The sequence below is a fragment of the Protopterus annectens genome, chromosome 7.part0, assembly GCF_019279795.1.
Source record: "Protopterus annectens isolate FY-2018-M chromosome 7.part0, PAN1.0, whole genome shotgun sequence".
In the NCBI taxonomy this organism is placed as follows: Eukaryota; Metazoa; Chordata; order Ceratodontiformes; family Protopteridae; genus Protopterus; species Protopterus annectens.
Window position 1 is genome coordinate 1,396,843,583 of NC_056739.1, and position 19,623 is coordinate 1,396,863,205.

The following is a 19,623-nucleotide window of genomic DNA, read 5'->3' on the forward strand; positions in this document are numbered from 1 at the left end:
TTGCTCAGAGGTGACCTGTGCCTGACATATAAGGCCATGTCAAACCCAGATTTGATGAATATGCTTCACCTCAAAAAAATCTAGATCCCTCAGAACCACAAGGGCGGGAGACTTAAACCTTGACACGGTTATAAATAGAACGTGCTGGAGGGACAGATTCATCACCCAGAGACTCCCTATGCTGTGGAACAAAATCCCGGTACATGTGAGGCAGAGCACCTCGCTGGCCTTGTTCAAGAGGAATCTTGACCAATGGATGGGAGATCGCAGATATACCCCAGGGATTACTTCAGTGTCACTGCTTGACAGAGGCACAGAAAAATGATAGGCATAGTTTTTATTCAAACTAAAGGGGTGGCGAAAGCCACATAACTATGGGCTAGGCTTATAAATGCCCTTGGGCAGATAGCCTAGTATGAAAGTATGAACCTATATATATTGCTTCAGTGTTTCATTTATTTTAATCACCACTGAGTAAACACTATTTATTTTTCCCGAAGTCATATCTTGAACCACAGCTGAAGCTTGAACTGTTTTTTGTTGAACAGCTGCAAGATTCTTCCCAGCCACTGTTTGTTTTCTCTTCACTGTTTGTGGTAGATTTTCTTTTGGGCTCTCCAAATTTCTTCTTTGGTAAAATTCAGGCACTGCACTTACTAGCCAGTAACTGAAGTTTACTCATACAGACATCATCTGTCTCCGCTTTCTCAGTTTCTGTTTTCATAAGCTTCTGATCAGTGTGTGGCCATCTTGGAAGTCAAGAAGACTTTAATATGAATGCTCTGGGACTAGACACTGCAGCCCCAAAGTGATATCTTAATTTTAACAGCCAGGATTAAATAGTTAACCACCCCACAATTTACAACCCCTGCAGGTCTCATAAGCAACATATCTCACACATTTCTGAATATCCCAGTATTACCAAATAGCCTTGACTGTCACTGCCTAGTTACTACATAGATTCATAGGTATATAAGAGGCTAACGATCACTAGGGTCCTTAAAAGCCTAGCCGTACACCCAAAGTGTGACCCACAAATATGAATTATGTTTGACTTATAAGGGGGTGACATACCGACTGCCTCTGTCCATCAGAGACACAGGAAGCATACCAGCGGTGATTTTCCGATTACCCATCCACTGATCCAAGTTGTGCTTAAACAGGGATACAGAGGAGCTCTGCTTCACATGGATGGGAAGAAGCCTGTCCCATAGAATGGGAATTTTCTGAGAAACATACCCATTTCTCCAAAGTGTTCCACTTATGTTGCAGGTAAAATTTAGGTATTTTAATCTAGTAGTTCTAATGTACCATTTTCTTTGTAGATGTGCAAAACATGGTCCAGGAATGCACTGTATGATACTAAGAAATCTGTATGATACAAAGTAGAGAGACAGGGCTTTGAGGCTATCAGCACTGGACATTGTGTTATCTCCTTGTATTCTTTCTGTAAAGAACAGCATTCCTGACATTAATCAACAATGATATATTGGGCTTTCACTGGACTCCATGCTGTCATTCACAGCACATAGTGAAGTGATTGTAAACAGGACCATGTCACAGTTAAAAAAAAAAAAAAAAATCACATTTGCTTGAGCCAGATGCAAGACAGCATGCATCTAGAAATGTAATCCTCACAAAGTCACAATACAGCCTTCCTACAAGTACAACATGACATGATCAACAAACCACAATGCTTTGCCAGAGATGGTCTACACTTGTCACCCCGGGATTCAGGTTACTGGCTAAAGCTCTTGCCACCCCTATAGTGCCTTTTTTAGGCAAAGTTCAAAGGACACAACCACCACCGTAACAGGTACAAGCATGCAAAATCTGAAAGTAATGCTACTCAATGCTAGAAGTCTAAACCTCAAAATGCACTCTCTCTCGAGGCACTCCTACAAATGGAGAACACTGACATCTGTGCAGTAACTGACACCTGGTTCAAGGCTCCAGAGAGCACCCCTGCAATACCAGGCTACAACTTTTACCACACTTTTCGGACACCAAACAAAGACCGAAACACTAAAGGTGGAGGAGTGTCCATATTCACCAAGGATATTCACACCTCCAGGCTAGTTGCCCAACACAATGCATCTGAAATTCTCCAAGTGCAACTAACACTAGATAAGACTGCAATTCAAATTGTAGCTCGCTACAGATCCACCACCATGCCCCAAGATTCTCACTACACGTTTCTAAACATACTGGAAAATATTAAGATACAACCAAACACCCTAATACTGGGTGATTTCAACTACCCTGCCATTAACTGGGAAAACTACTCTAGTACCAACACCTTTTTCCAACGGTTCTTGGAATTCATAAATTCCAACGCCATGGATCAACTAATTCATTATCTCACCAGGGGCTCCAATATCCTAGACCTGGCCATTACCAACATGGGAGATAAAAGCTTCACACCAGTGTTCACCCCCTCATTGGTTAGGTCTGACCATAAGCAAATCACCCTTGACATTCACATCCCACTCCCACCCCCCCAGTAAGGAAACCTCCGTAAAAAACTTCTCCAAAGCCAACTTCATGCTACTCAAGTCAGAAGTGACAAACTTCATGACACCCATGCAGACAGGAGCTGAAAGTTCGACTGCTGAATCCTACACTAAGGCACTGTACGAGCACATCCACTCGTGCATGAATCATGCCATCCCACAAAGAGCCAAGATGCACTCCTCCAAAAAAAAGGAAGCCAATCTGGTGGTCCCCTGCCATAAACAAACTATACAACAGAAAGAAGAAACTGTTGCAGAAAAGAGGAAAATCCCAGGATGCAAAAAACTCCCTTACCAGTCTCAGTAAGAAGCTGAGACCCCTCTTAAAATCCTGCAAAGTTAGTTATGAAAATAAAATTGCCAAAGACAACCACAAGGCATTCTACAGTTATGTCAAGAATCTAAATGGCAATGCTCAGATCTGCTCTGAGCTACAACAGAATGGCATTAAATATACTGATCCCAAGGATATTGCCAATATCCTGGCAGATCGATTTAGTGCCAACTTCACCCCTCTCTCACCCCCTAAAGGGCCCATCTCAATACCAAAAGATTGCCAAATTCTGGTAATCACGGCCACACAGGTAGAAACCGCACTCTCCAAAGCTAAGAATACAGCATCCATGGGACCAGATGACATCCTGGGCTGTGTACTACATGAACTACAAAATGAACTGGCACCTCACCTAAGTGTCATGTTTAATCATAGCCTCACCTCAGGCTTCGAGCCCACTGAGTGGTACACAGCTACAGTTATCCCACTCCATAAGGGGGGATCCACCTTGGATCACGGGAACTACCATCCATCGGTCTGACGAGCCTGATCTGCAACGGCATGGAATGCACTATCATGGAACTTGTAAACAAAGACATCGGCAACCTTCAAACACTGGACCCCGCCAGTTTGGCTTCGTGAAGGGCCGATCTCATCTCCTGAACCTGACTTCTTCGAATCAGTCTCCAGAGCTGTGGACAAGGGTAAGGCGGTCCACACAACCTATTTGGACCTCGCCAAGGCCTTCGACACCATTCCCCACTCTGGAATCATAGATAAACTTACTAAGCTGGGCATAAATCTCTATGTCACTCGATGAGTTGCCAATTGGCTTACTGACAGAACCCAGACTGTAAAAGTAGCTGACTACAAATCCAGCTCCAGACAAGTGGAGCACCTCAGGGTTCAGTCCTGGGACCGCTCTTGTTTGGCATCTACTTCTATGAAGTACAGGCCAACACTAAGGGGACTCTGGCTAACAAAGTTCGCAGATGACTGCAATCTGGGACCCATTATTGAATCCCCAAATGTGGATATTCTACAAAAGGGCTTACAGAAACAGATGCTTGGTGCCAGAGCCATGGGCTCAAGCTTAATGCCAAGAAATGTACAGTTATCCCCTTTGGGAAAAAACATGTACCCATGAATTACCACATAGGTGTCAGTACACTAAACACCAAAAGTGTAATGTGAGACTTAGGGACACAGGTGGACAGTGGTCTCACTTTCAATAACCAACAGTCAGGAAATCCTTCTATGTGGCACACCTCATCACTAAGGACTTTTCATCCAGAAAAAAGGAGGTCATTGTCCCACTGTACTCAACATTCATTAGACCCATTATAGAGTACAACGCCCCATTTGGTATGTACCTCACAAGTCATCTGCAACAGCTGGAAGAACGCAGAAATACCTCACTAAAAGAATCATAGGCTTAAAGCAGATGCCCTATGCTGACAGCTAAAAAATCTCCAGCTATACTCTGTGGCATATCGTCTACTCAGAGGCAATCTCTGCTTAACATACAAAGCCATGTCAAACCCTGAGCTGTTGGACATGTTCCACAAAGAAATCCCAATCCCTTAGAGCCACATGCTCCAGGGATCTAAACCTTGTCATCACAATGAACAAAACATGCTGGAGGGATAGGTTCCTGACCCACAGACTCCCCATACTCTGGAATAGACTGTCCACACATGTCAAGCAGAGCACCTCCTTGGCCCTCTTCAAAAGGAACCTTGACGATTGGATGGGAAATAGGAAAGTCACCCCGGGGTTCACGTCAGTCGCCCTGCTAGACAAGGGTCCAGGGAATTAAATATTGTGGGAATAAATATCCAGGGAATTGTTATGCCTAGGCTTGTATAGGCCATAGGGCCGATAGCCTAGTACCAACCTATGAACAACACATGTAGCAGTAAATAAAATCTTCCACTTCACCCCCTAACCCATTTCCATTACACATCACTGTACCCCATAACTTGTCATTCGCTAACAGTCAATAATAGAGCCATCTCCTCCTCCATTCACTCCACTACAAAATCATTTATCAACACCGTCCATTTTTTTAAAAATAAACTGGAAATAAACACAGAATATTCCTTCATAAGCAACAATCATGATTCTCTCTCATTAAACCTCCCTTTGGTCTCAATTGGTGAAAAGGCTTTTTTTCCCAAAACTGGATCATCAACCTGGAAACAACTTCCAATTTACATCCAAACTGAAAACATCCTAAATGTTTTTAAAACCAAGGTAAAAGATTATCTGCCACATGACAAGAAATGTTAAGTACTTTACAGAAAATTGCTAAACAAGTCCAAATATCATGCTTTATTTGGCAACACCTTCAGTATACATAAAAAGCAATCTTCCTCCTCCTCTCCTCCTACTTTTTCACCATTTTCTACATAGGGTCAGTGTGGTGTGTCAACGGTTGCCATCTCACTTGATTGAATGTCACGTTCCTACCTTTGACAGTCATGCCTGAATATCGCAGGTCTTCTCTCACAATCCATCTCTTTGCTGGATGCCCTCATTTCCCCTTGCCTTCTTCCTGTCTCTCCCAAATCATATTCACCAGACTGTCTTCTGCTTTTCTAAACATGTGCCTAAACTACTGTAATTTGTTCTGACTTTCTCTGCAAATAGGTTCATAGGTAAGTACTAGGCTAACTGCCCGAGGGCATCTATAAGTCTAGCCAAAATGTGTTGGCTTTCGCCGCCCCCTTAGAATAGTTCCCTGTGCCTCTGTCCAGCAGAGCCACTGCAGTGATCCCCGGGGTAAATTTTCCGTTTCCCATCCACTCGTCAAGGTTTCTCTTGAAGAGTGTTAGTGAGGGGCTCTGCCTAATGTAGACTGGAATCCTGTTCCAAAGCATGGGGAGTCTCTGGGACAGTAATCTATCCCTCCAGCACATCCTATTTATTGTTGTGGTGAGGTTTAGTTCCCTAGAGCGTGTGGCTCTCGGGGATTTTTTTTTTTTTTTTTTAGGTGGAGCATGTCCATCATATCTGGGTTGGACATGGCCTTGTATGTCAGGAAGAAATCACCTCTGAGTTAGTAAGCGGTATGCAATCGAGTACAGCTGGAGTTTCTTCAGTCGGGCTGCATAGGGCATCTGTTTGAGGCCAGTAAACCTCTTAGAGAGGTACTTCTGTGGTCTTTCCAGCTGTTGCAGGTGTCTTGTAAGGTACATCCCAAATGGGGCGTTGTACTCTACGATGGGTCTGATGAGTGATGAGTAGAGGGGCACAATAACCTCTTTTGTTCTAGATGCAAACCCTTTTGTGATTAGGTGGGCCACATAGAAGGATTTTCTAACCACCTTGGCAATATGATTATCAAAGGAGAGATTACTATATACTTGGGTCCCCAGTTCCCTTATTACATTTTCTGTATTTAGGGGACTGTGGTATGTGGTAGTTTGCAGATACTTTTTTTTTCCCCAAGGAGATGACTGCACTTTTTGGCATTGGAAATGGAGCTACTTTGGCTTTTGCTCCGAGGTCCTCATTTCTTCCTCTACCCCATAGTGTGCATACTGCTACATATCTCGTACACTACATCTCCATTACCTCCAACTTATTTAACTAATCTGCCTTTACTACCCAAGTTTCTGGGCATATATAGCAGTACTACTACACCTTATCTGTCAGTTTCTTTAGCATTCTTCTATCATATACCACCGTTGACACACTGTCATTTGGCTGCAGCCCCTCTGATTCTAGCTTTGATCCCTTCATTTAGGGCTTCCTTTTTCCTCAACCAATACATGAAGCTGTTAAGCTGTTCCACTATTTTCCCTTCTATCTCAATTCTCGGCTTTTTCTGAGTTCCCCTATTTGCTGCCATTACAAGAGTCTTATCTATACTCAGCTTCATCCTACGTGCCTTCAGTTTTGCAGTCCACTCCCCCATCCTTTGCTGAAGTTCTTGCTCACAGTCTGTAATGCCACATCATCTACATACAGCAACAATGCTGATTTGTCCCCTTTGACTTGTTTGCTAATGAAATCCAACAACAGTATGAACAGCAGCGGGGTCAAAGTTGAACTCCAATGCACACCTACTCCCATTGGGAAACCCTCAGAGTCCAAACACTGTTTGTACTTGGCCTGCACTAATTCTACCAATGCTTCTGGGATTTCAAACCACTGCAGGACTCCATAAATCAGCTTTCTTGGGGCCTTGTCATATGCTTTCTCCAAGTCTAGAATGCTCAGTTGGACTCTCTCCTCATCTCTAGCTTCTTCTCAACTACCTGTCTCAATGCAAACATTGGATCGGTTTGTAAGCCATTCTGATCTGAACTGTTCATGTCCCGTATTACTTTTTGCTATTATGCATATTCATTTATCAATCACCTGCTCCAGAACTTTCATGCAGTGTGACAGAAATTTACTGCTCAAAGATGTGGATGCCCCCTTTGTTTTTGTATACTGGCACTAGTATGCTTCTTCTCCAGCCATCTGGAAATCCTCCTTTCTCTTCATACTGTTGTGACTACCCTCATTAGCCATTTCTCCCCCATCTCACCCAACATCTTGATCATACCTGCTGTGACCTCATCGGAACCCAATGCTTTCCCTGACTGAATTTACTTTAGTGCTATTCTTAATTCTCCTAGGGTGAGCTCCTCCTCCTCCTCTTTCATTGCTGGCTGTGTTTGGGGCAGTAAAACTTTTGTGGGGTTTTCTTCATTCAGAAGCTACTGCAAGTACTTCTTCCATCTGCCTTTGATATCCTGTGGACTGGTTAGCAGGTTATTGCTGGCATCCTTTATGAAGGGTCTGACTATCTTCTTTATATTTATATCTTTGCCTTGCAAGCAGATAAAATTTGTTTGTGCCATCTACTGAGTCACTTTCCTGAAGCTGGCAGAGCGCCTCTGCTGCCTTGTTCTTCACTACTGCAAAATTTCTCTTAGCATCTTTGTTAGCCAATGCAAAATCTTCTTAGTTTCTTTGATAACCAACCTTAGCCATAAAAATTCTCCTGTGAGGACTGTTATGCTGCATACTCATCATACGTGTGTGAAGTGAGATTACATACCAACTAAAAATAGTTGTATATGATTCCTCTACAATCAATTTTTGTTATGTATGAAATCTAGGTAATCATAATGTTTGCCAGAGGAAAACATACTCTGTATACTATAGCCATTAATTTTTGACACATGCTACACTATTCCGTACCCTGTCTCTTATTGCTCTATCTAGGAAATTGGGTCATGGCTGAAAAGGTTCTTTCAACCAGCCCACCTACCATAAAAAATAGAAACAAATATCAAATAAAAATTCACTGAAACACACAAAATACATAAACGGTTGGAAAAGGTTCTCTCTTCTTTACAGTACACTCTGGTTACTTTTTAAGTAGACTGTGGATTCTACAGGTGGTCTCTGCATCAGCCTAGACATTTCATTTTGCCACTTAACTTATATATGCGAGTGGAATGGAACAGTGAGGGGTCTAGCAAGGACTATCAAGTTGGAACATTGTCCAATGGCTCAAACAGTTATGAGGACATTCTTACTTGACCACATCAAAGTGTTTATGAGGTCCAAAAGTCATGATCTAGTTTTACCACAGATAACTGTGATGCATAGTTACTGAAGAATAAGGCCTAACTATATTAGTTTATTAAGGCTAGCTGCACCTAACAAAGGACTATCCAGATGACCAAGTTAACATGTCAGCAGCATACAAGTGCATTTTATTTCATCTGGAAATTAGTATCTTTATCTAAAAAGTAAACAGCAGTAGTACAAAGATGAAGTCTCATGGAAGATTTATTTTAGCTTTCTTTTTGGCTTGGCAACTAATTTTGTCCATCAAGCCTCTCTTTCAGTATTGTTCAACTACTCCATTCATTCCTCCAGGTCGAGAGTACTGGCTTCTCTGTCAGTCTTTGCTCACCCCTAGAGATGAGGAGTGAGCCATAGTGAGTACTGCCATCATCCTGAAAGGGTCTGGGGATTTTTCTTAACTTCAAAAGCCCCCATATGTGCTGGTGTCATCGTGTGTGAGGCCAAATGGGTATGCCTCACCCTTGGCTCACAGGGTAGTCACTCCTTATTCTGTCTTCTCACTCCCCAGCCTAGTACCTTCTCTCTTAGATCTGCCCATTGCTAGAGCTCCAGTAGACAGACACCCAGCACACCCCCACAGTAAGCATCATTATGGGCATACCCATCCTCCTTCCTTCAAGCGGAGACATTAATCAAAGTCTAGTCACCTGGGTCACATTCGGGGTTTTATCCTGTGGAACATGTGACAATTAACTGTAGGAGACACTACACTTGTTCAAAGGTCACAAAAAAGTACGAGTTTTGTCCATTTAAAGGCCTGGTTCTTATGCACTTCACTGGTATCAGTCGTCCTATGCAAAAAGTGTGAGGGAAACGATCACACCACATGTCTCATTTCCAAAAGCAGATGCTTCTCACTCTTCAACCTTACAGCTGTCCATGGATAAGAAGGGCAGCTACTACTATCTAAAGGATACCAGCCCAATGTGTGATCCCTCATAGGTTGTCAGAGGAGTGATGGATTTTGAAAAATGGTCTCTAAAATCACACTGTCTAGATCTGGTCATTAGGTTCCTTAACTTCTACTTCTCCTTTTCTTCAAAAATACAGGCAACGGAGGAACCTTGAAAAAAAACATACAACTAATGACAAAAAGTTATACTATAGCTCTGCTCAGCTTAACAACAAATCCAATCCTCAAAAATTTTGGTCAACTCTCAACAACATCCTCTATCCTGGAAAGCCCTCTAATCCCTTCCCATACTCTAACTCTTCCTCTCAGGAAACAGCTACCCTCCTGAATAAACACCATCTCTTCCATCCGAAATCTGGTAGCCTCTAAGCCAAACTCTACTTCGACACCCACCTCTCCAAGTCCCACTAACACAACTTTGTTTTCTTTTGCGCCAGTTCCCATTACTTACATCAAATATCTACTACTCAAGCTAAAACCTTGCTCTCCTTCCACTGACAATCTATCTCCTACATTCCTCAAACTTGCTGCTGACTCAATTGCCTATCATGTATATATACTAATTAATGGATCTATTCTGGAATCAACTGTCCCCACCCTTTGGAAATCTTTCTTCACTATCCCTCTTCATAAAGGTGGAAACTCCACTGACCCCTCAAACTACCGACCCATTGCCATTCTGTCCCCCCTCCCCAAGATATTAGAAAAATGTATTCACTCACAGCTTCTCAATCACCTCCTCACACACCACTTACTTACCCCTACCCAACATGGATTTCGTCCTCACCACAGCACCACCACTGCCCTCCTCTCCTTCACTCATATCATTGCAGAGGCCCTAGACAACAATAAACTCATTTCCTGTCTCTTCCTAGATCTCTCCAAAGCCTTCGATACTGTCTCTCATCCTCTACTACTATCCAAACTCGCAAATCTCCACCTATCCCCCTCCGCACTTGCCTGGTTTAATAGTTACCTATCTGGCAGGGAACAATCTGTCAAATGGCTCTCATCCTCCTCACCTTTCCTTCCCATCTCCACTGGTGTTCCCCAAGGCTCCATATCTTGGGTCCCCTTTCGTTTAACATCTTCACCAATGATCTTTACACCTCATGCAAAGAATCCTCTCATTCAGTATGCCGACGACTCCACACTTGTATCCATCTCAAATACCATTCCTGAACTACACTCCCTGACCCAACAGGCCCTACTATCCCCTATGACTTGTTTGCTAATGAGATCCAACAGCAGTATGAACAGCAGTGGGGTCAAAGCTGAACTCCAATGCACACCTACTCCCATTGGGAAACCCTCAGAGTCCAAACAGTTTGTACTTGGCCTGCACTAATTCTCACAACCTATTGATCCTAAATCCCAAAAAGACCAAACTCCTACTTTTCCTTCCCCGTTCTCTTTCTCATCACAAAACCTCCTTTTTTATTACATCTTCTAACAATACAAATATCCAACCTGACACCCACACAAAACTCCTAGGGGTTATTATCGATGACGAACTCAAGTTCAACCTACACATACTCTAATGTATAACAAAAAAAAAAAAAAAACAAACAAAAAAACAAACCAGAAACTAGGTCTGCTATATCGGAACAAAAAATTCCTAACCCCTGAATCTAGACTTACCGTGAGCCAGCACTCCTCCTCTCCTCCCTCTTATACGCCACCCCAGTTCTTACCAATATCCAGGCCTCCACTCTAAACAAACTGCAACAGACTTACCATAAAATAGCCAGATTCATTACTAACTCCCCCATACAACTCACACCACGGCATTTCTTTAAACTCTCTTCAATGGCTTGAACTTCCCCAGTTTCTGCTATCTTATCAATTTCATATGCTACACTCTATTCTTTATAAACCCTCCTTCTGTCCATCTCTATCTTCCTTTGTTCTCCATCTACATCCCATCCCGGACCCTCTGTACATCTAACCAACAATTACTTGATGTCTACCACCCAAAAAGGTCAGTAGGCAAACTACTCTACAATGCCCATGCTTGGAACAAACTTCCCCTTGACTTACATTCAATCTCCCACACCTCACACTTTAAAAATGAACTAAAAGCTTATTTTCTCAATTCCAGAACCTGCCCTTGCCATGATCCTACCTAGTCTTCCTTCCCTTTATGTACCCTCAAAAGGACCATACTTAGTACCTCATTACACCTCTCTTTCCAATGTGTCTACTATGCATTTGCACAATTTTATACAAACAAAAAATGTTCATTGTTGACCTACTGAACTATATCAATGTAAAATTGTTACTTAGCTTCTTTTTAATGCAACTTTAACTTTATGCATGTATCCCAACATATGTGAATCGTTTTGCTATAACTGCTATTATATCAATATTGTTTAAAATTGTACTTGTTTTAAAATGTATTACTGGAGCTTTTCTCCTCGGGTCTCCACTGAAAATGGGCCACAAGCCCAGTTGGACAAACCCGGTTAACAAATGTCAATAAATAAATAAATAAACTTCTGTCTGGTATCTAAAGACAAGCCCTCTTGCTCGTCTTTGCTCAAAGTCAGTTATAGCTATTACTGCTAAGCAGCGACCACTGAAGAAGGCCATAAGGTTTCATCTTCATTGCCGATGAGACAAGGTGGCAAAATGGCATCTTCTGCTTTAGTTCTGAAATGGAATTTAGCGATCACAGATGCATTTATTAGGTGCATGACTTTAAGTCACTAAGTGAAGAACTTTCCAGTGATGAATGCTAGAACCAACACTGTGGAATAACAGAACCCTAGGTGTAAATGTGCAGCTCAATTCACAGTACAGAAGCCATTTATGAGGCAAAGGTGTGGTATGTGTCTGCTCAGAACTGAAGCTCAAGACTTTTTCTAAAGAACTAACAAGTGAAACAGCACAAGTAATCTACATCACAGTAGCAATGCTTTGCTATCAGATTTACTTTAAATTTAAAAGCATAAGCAAGACTTCTCCCAGTTTTTTATTTGTTAAACATGCGCAGATTGAAGAATGGAACAAATTAAGATGCTTACTGATCTATAAACTCTACTCCAACTCCAAATGCATCAGCCATGTATCCAAGGGTCAAGGAGCGATACGATTCCAGCAGCTGGCTGTATGCATGGATTCTCATCTCACGAACATAATAACGATAATGAGGAGCAAACAGCCAGTCTTTTTTCATTTCTTGTTCAACAGTTGCTGTAATAAAAAATATTTAGTTTTATTATAAAATCATTTTGTTATAAAAAGTTGATTTACTACAGCTAATCAAATGCAGAGTTTATTAAACTTCAGCAAAGGCTACTGTTTCAAACCATGATGAACATAATTATACTTCATTTACAACCATTTACCTAATATGCATCAAGGCGAGCTATACTTCAAATTTCTGCCTCTGCTACCAAACTAGTGATGCATTTCAGCGTAACTACACACCTTACACCAGAGCACAATTTGCATAACAACTTTTAAATCCACTGCAATGCACTTTGATTAAAGAGAGACATGTGCTGCCTTAGGCTAAAGAATACTAGGGCAAAACAAAAATCAGTGCTCACCAATTCAAAATATTCATAAATAAAAACTATTTGCAAAACACTTTAAATGGTTTTAAACTACTCAACAATTCCAAAATAACTGTGTCTGAAAGGGACTACTCTAACTTTTTTTCTTGATGTACTTGTCCAAATTCTGTAATATCTGCCGTAGTCTAGTTCTCTTAGCTGTCACCACAAAGTAATAATTTTTCAGTCCAGTATATGGAATTCACCTTACAGGGATTGAACAATCCACCTAAGAGCATAAACATAATACAGGCACTTCCTGGCCTCTCAGCAATGAGATGAGGTATGGAACCTTGCAAAGGCACGAATTAGTAAGGTTGGTCAATGACCGAATGATTACTTCACTTTTTTATCTGTTTTCTACCTTTTAATGTTTTAATAACTAAAAAATCATCACTCAAATTATGCTTCAGTTAATAAGACCACTTATAAACTATAGACCCACACAAGGATAGATCTCACTGTACAACGTCAGAGTAGAATATCACTTACCTGTAGCATATTTTATGTATGGAGTTACATGCAAGACAGCAGCAGAATACCAGCAGTTAGCACCTCTGATATTTTGTTTACAACATCAGCAAACAGGGCTTTGTAGCAGAAATGTGACTCATCTGAGGGGACACTCGTAAGTGCAACCACAAAACAGCAAGATTTCCAATAATATGTGGACTTCAAAAGTGCAAACATTAATAATTTTTTTTGCAAAGGGCAAGAGGGAAGGCTTTGCCTCCTGTAGCCCTTTATAGGAGATGTTTGTGCTCCCACCCCCACATCAGCAACTTATACATAGTCTCGGGACTACATAACAGCTGATTTATAAAAGCTGAGCTTTTACAGAAAGTCTATTCTATCTTGCCATAGAAAAGGAGGGTTCCCCTTTAAGCAGCTCTACACAGACCGTAAGCAGGTGCTTAATCAGGGCTGCTAAGAGTGAGGCAGCTTTGTTCAAGTTTGGAAGGAGAATGTCAGCTGAACTGTGTACAGGTCAACAGTCTGGGAAAAGAAAAAAAATGTTTTTCTTTGTCCTAAATTGGATAACTGCTTCTGCTTACAATCTGTTCTGGAAATGTTACAAGACTTAACTAGGAGACAAAGGAGCAACTTCTGTTAAGCAAGCACTAAGAGATAAAAGACCACAAAGTAAGACTGTTTCCCTCTTGACTGTTGTCTCGAGGCTGTCATCATCTCTTTTATGAGCTACTTACATAAAACTAAGGAAACAAATACAAAAGTTGCAAATTTACTGTAATGACAGAACTGGATTAGCAGTTCCATCTTTATTACCCAGAGGACTAAGATTAGCAAGATTTAGCCTGGCAACCAAAACAGTACAGTTGTGTACACTTACCATAAATGTAGATGTTACAGTGCATTCACTGTTGCAGTCATTACATTTGGGTAATCTGCTTGCAGGTTGCCCTCAGTCAGCCTGATAAACAAAGTCTTGGGTCCTGCGTCGGTTGCTGTCCCTTCTTCCATGACGTCAGGTCGTCAGGGGTATAAAACATGCAGCCAATGCCATTACATCAGTTTTTCTTGCCCCAGATGTCAGGTGCCCCCATAATGGGGAGCAAATAAAAATAAAAACACAAAGGTATACCTCCAACAAAAAGCAAATACACCAAAAAGGCTTTTAAGCATAGTAAAGGAAAGCAGAGGTATAGCCAGAAGTTGTTAGGGGGCTGGAGGGAGGGTAACCAGGACTGCAACAGTGAATACACTTGAACATCTACATTTATGGAAAGTGTACACAACTGTACTATGTTCTTCGTGTTTCACTGTTGCAGTCATTACATTTGGGTAGATTCCCAAAGCTATGGTAGGGAGGAGTTTATATAGCATTAGGGCCAGCTATAAGGCCCTGCAGGACAGCAGTGGCAAAGCCAGCTCTGGATTTAGAGAAAATTGGCAAATGATAATGCTTGGTGAAAGTATGTACAGAACTCCAGGTAGCAGCTTCTAGGATGTCCCTGGTAGGAACACCTCTGCGAAAGGCTGAAGAAGTAGATGTAGCCCTGGTAGAGTGAGATCTTATCCCCTGGGGGGATAGGTTTTCCATGGTACTTATAGCAGAAATGAATGCAACAGATATCCATGTAGAAATGGTTTGCTTTGAAATAGCCTTCCCCTCTGCCCCTGCAGCAAATGCTACCAGCAGTTGTTCAGATTTTCTTCGAGGTTTAGTCCTGTCCAAGTAGACTCTAAGTTGTCTGTGCACATCCAAGAAATGCAGAATCCATTCCCCTTTGTTCTGTGGATTGGAAAGAAGGCTGGCAAATGAATGGACTGATTAAGAGCCACGGGCATGAAGGATGCATTGGTCCTCAGTGACACCCTGTCCGCATGAAAGATGATGAAAGGCTCCACTGCCATAAGGGCTTGTAATTCAGATATCCTTCTAGCTGAAGTTCTCAAATTTTTGGCCCCTCTGAGGTACTGCTTGAGCAGAGGGCGAGAGAAGAGGGGAGGTTCTGTGTTATAATGAGCTGAAATGGCTGAGGCGTGGATTTTAATGGAGGAAAAAGACAGGCCCTTGTGAAGCATCTCAGTTAAGTATTGCAAAATCTGAGGTAAATTGGGCACTGCTGTGCTCATCCCTTGAGATTGGTCCCAGGCACAGAATCTTTTCCATTTTTCAGCATAAGATTTTCTAGTACTAGGCCTCCTTGCCTCTAAGATGACATCCATCACAGGTTTGCTGAGGGATGATAAGGGTGAGTTTAAGTAATTAGCCAGGCTGCAAGGTTCAATGTTGGAAGCTGAGGGTGCAGAATATGGTTCTCTTGCTGAGACAGCAGGGAAGGGGTCTGAGGCAGGTGCCATGGAGATAACTGCGACACACTGTGCAGGAGGGGGTACCATTGTTGGCGCGGCCAGTCTGGAGCAATCAAAATCATCCTTGGTTTGTCCTGTTTGGCTTTTAATAGAACTTTGGAGAGCAGAGGCAGCAGGGGGAAGGGCGTAGACTGACAGATTTTTCCAGCTGAAGGACAGAGCATCCACTTTCCAGGCTTGTTTGTGGGGAGTCCTTGTGCAAAACTTGTCCAAATGGTAGTTCTGGGGGGAGGCAAATAGGCCTATGTCTGGGCTCCCCCATTCGCTTGTCAACATGTTGAAATTCCTTGGTTCCAGTTTCCACTCGTGTGGGTCCATGAGGTTTCTGCTTAGTCCGTCTGCCAGTGTATTTAATTTTCCTGGCAGGAACTGAGCTTGTAGGTGCACTTGGTAGCTCAAGGCTGTGTTCCACAATGCCATGGCTAGTCTGCAGAGGGGATAGGAATGTGTACCACATAACTGTGGTGTTGTCCATCTTTACCATTAGTTGTCCTGGAAGAATGTAGTCCTTGAAGGCTGTCAGAGCATTCTGTACAGCTAACATTTCTTTTTGATTGATATGTAGGTGCGTTTGACTTGGGTACCATTTGCCCTGAATGCACTTCCCTGCCAGGTGAGCCCCCCATGCATAGTCTGAGGCATCTGTTGTTAGGGTTTGGGCGGCAGGGGGTACTGTGAATGGTAGTCCCTTGTATTAGTGGCAGGCCTCTGCCCACCAGAGGAACTCTAGGCGTAGGCAAGGTATGATAGGAATCATTGTTTCTAGGCTGTGAGAATGTTGATTCCATAGGCTTTTTAGATACCACTGTAGTTTCCTCATATGCAGTCTTGCATATGGAATTAGAAGAATGCAGGAGGCCATGAACCCCAAGGCTTGCAGTATTTGTCTTGCAGATAGCAGGGATTTTGTGGCCACTTGTTTGAAATAGGTTATCAAATGAATTTGCTTTTTTTGGTGTGAGGTAAGCCATCTGGGAAGTTGTACTCAAGCTTGCTCCCAGGAATGTAATTTGTTGACAGGGTACCAGTTGTGATTCCTTTTCATTTATGGTGTACCCCAGACAAGTTAGAACCCTTTTTACAAAAGCCAGATGATTCAAAAGTATGCCCTGGCTTTCTGCCTGAATTAGACAAACGTCCAGGTACGGGTATATTTGAATACTTCTCTGCCTGCAAAATGCAATAACTGGAGCCAGGCACTTTGTGAATACCCTGGGCGCAGTAGACAAGCCAAAGGGCAGTGCAGAGAACTGATAATGCGTGTAGCCTGCTTTGAAGCGCAGGTATCTTCTGCAAGATTCCCTGATTGGGATGTGCAGGTATGCTTCTTTTAAATCTAGTGTTGCCAACCAGGCGTCTTTGCCTAGCATAGGAAGTAATTGGTGAAGAGTCAGCATCTTGAATTTTGGAACCTCCAGAAAGGTGTTTAGAGTAGACAGGTCCAGGATTGGACACCATGATTTGTCTTTTCTGGGTACCAGGAAAAGTCTGGAGTAGACTTGTCCCTTTTCCTCTTCTGGTACCAGCTGAGTAGCCCCCATGCTTGAGAGAGAAAGTACTTGTTTTTGAGCCTCTGCCCACTGATTTGGGGGCAAGTCCGGCCACCCATTTGGTGTTGGCAACGTGTGGAAATGAAATCTGTATCCCTGGGACACTATATTTAAAACCCATTTGTCCTGAGTTATGAGTTCCCAGTTCTTTGCATGAAGAGTAATCTTTCCCCCCAAAGGGGCGGTCAGAAGATAAGTCCTTGGAAATTTTAAAAGAAAGTCATTGAGACTGTGTACCATAGGGGGGTGTCTTGTTATTCCCAGATTTGGAAGTGGGGGCCCCCACTGCTTAGTTCTGAGAGTCCCCTGGGACTGAAACCTGGGGTTTTTGCTGTTTCTGGGTTTGGCTTGAGAAGACCTGGAAGGGGCTGGAAAGGACCAATTCTTAGTAAGCCAGTGCCTACTAAATCTAGGAGGTTGCACTTGTAAAAAATCTTTAAAGGAGTACAACAGGTTTCTCTAATGTATTCCTCAACTTCACAGCCCTTTTCCTCCCTATTTACATTGTCCTCTGTAAAGCAACAACAATAAAGCATTTACAATTTTTATAATTCCCCTTACTTCTGTAACAGAAGCCTACCGTCTCATACTGTGATGGTTTCACTTACAAACTGATTCTCTCATGTTTGAATAAAGCTTGCCGGAGTCGCCCAATTACTGACATCATCGAGGCCAGGCAGTGCAGGTACTTTTTTTTTTTTTTTTTTAATCAGTTCCCTCCCCCAAAGTGACATCACCACAGCAGTCATCTGAATCCAACTAAAATAATAAGACCCACCCATTCTGTGATGTCATGGCTCCCTTGTCCTTCCCCCGGCCTGAGTGCTGTTCATTTTATTCAGTAGTAGTCTAGTAACACCGATGTTTGGAAACACAGAAATTTGGTATGAATACTTGTACATTCTGCATGGCAAATGATGCTTAGGTGGTGTATCGCTTGCATACTTCTCTGTTGTATTTGGACCAGATACTGCTAGTGTGCAGTGCGGGAATAGAAAGATTAAAACATTACCCTGGTATCAGAGGTGGCAGTGCAACATATTCATAGTGGCTTAATATGAGAGTAGCTTTAAGCAAGCACCATGTGAAACCTGAACAAGCACCTAGAATTATTCAGTGCAGCTTCCACACCTTAAGTCTGAAAATGAATTCACATACTCACATGAACAGGAGTGGCTTTATATTGATGGCTAAAGGTGTATGGGCATGTCGGGTGGTTACTACACTGCAAAAGTGGTATGTAATGGTGGAGAAATTTGGAAGGCATGAGCAAACACACCAGTATATTAAAGCCATAGCACCAATTGAACTGGAGGCTGGCAAATAGATTTAGTAAGGGATTGTGTCCATGCACAAATATTTCAACAGTGATTCTTTGCAGTGGCATCCATTATCTGATTCAAGGTAAGTTTTTTTATTTAAAAAAAATCAATAAAACATTTACTTTGTTATGTGACTTCTGGACATAAGAAAAAGGAAGGGGAAAATATAGCAATGTGGTTTGTATGTACAAAGACAAATCCAGGGACACTGCAAAAGGTTTTTTTTTTTTGCAAACCAACCAGTGGAGTAAAAACATATGAAGGCAAACACTGCATACCAACACACTTTGCACATGTAAATCTCAATTTTTAATAAGGTGGAAGCATGAAGTGATACCTTAACACTTAAATTAATAAAGATCTAAACTGGTTAATAGTATAAATGTTTTATTCTTTAGCTCCTTGGTGCAAGACCTTACTGGATGTGATTGCAGTCAAGTAAGGCCATGGCTATAGTGCAGCAAAAATGTCCCTCTAACAAAGGAAATGCTAGAGCAAAGATTAAATTACATGAGTCAAGCACCCTGCTGAGATCTGCCAATCAATGGAATTACCAGGTCAAATTACCCTCAGCACTTTGACAGCTAGGGAAACTAAGTGTTATGGGGGAGGGGAGAAGTTGGATTGGAATTCATTGTCTCACAAATTAGTGCCATTTAAACTAAATTAGAAAAAAGGCAGCAGTAAACAGCACTTTGAGTGTGTTCTGTGGCATTTGCACTGTTTCTGTTTTAAGTAGTCATCCAGCAGCAGGGAATGTTACTTACACTGTTCTATTTTACTCAATACTTTGTACGCATGCAACATCTATGAAATGACAGGAACTTTAGGCAAACGGAAGCCTGCATGATGTAACATTTTTGAGCCAAACAATGATTTCTGGGATACTGGATGGCAACCTGATTTATCCAAACCATGTCAATATGCCAGCCTCCAGGTGGTCAGAGTCTGGAATTACATATAAAAATATTTAAAATCCTGTAAATAATCCCAGAGTGCTGTTAAAGTGTAGGAAACATCATGCCATGATGTTTTAAACATGTTTTTTGAGTCTGTGG

The 19,623-nt window shown here is 42.1% G+C and overlaps 1 protein-coding gene across 1 annotated transcript in view; it reads right to left on the reverse strand.

The window, feature by feature from the left end:
- Positions 1 to 19,623, reverse strand: part of PSMD6 (proteasome 26S subunit, non-ATPase 6) — a 629,161-nt gene that overhangs the window by 256,745 nt on the left and 352,793 nt on the right. The window contains exon 6 of the mRNA XM_044077992.1: positions 12,322 to 12,490. Within this exon, the coding sequence (XP_043933927.1) occupies positions 12,322 to 12,490 (169 nt within the window). The remainder of the gene's footprint in view (positions 1 to 12,321; positions 12,491 to 19,623) is intronic.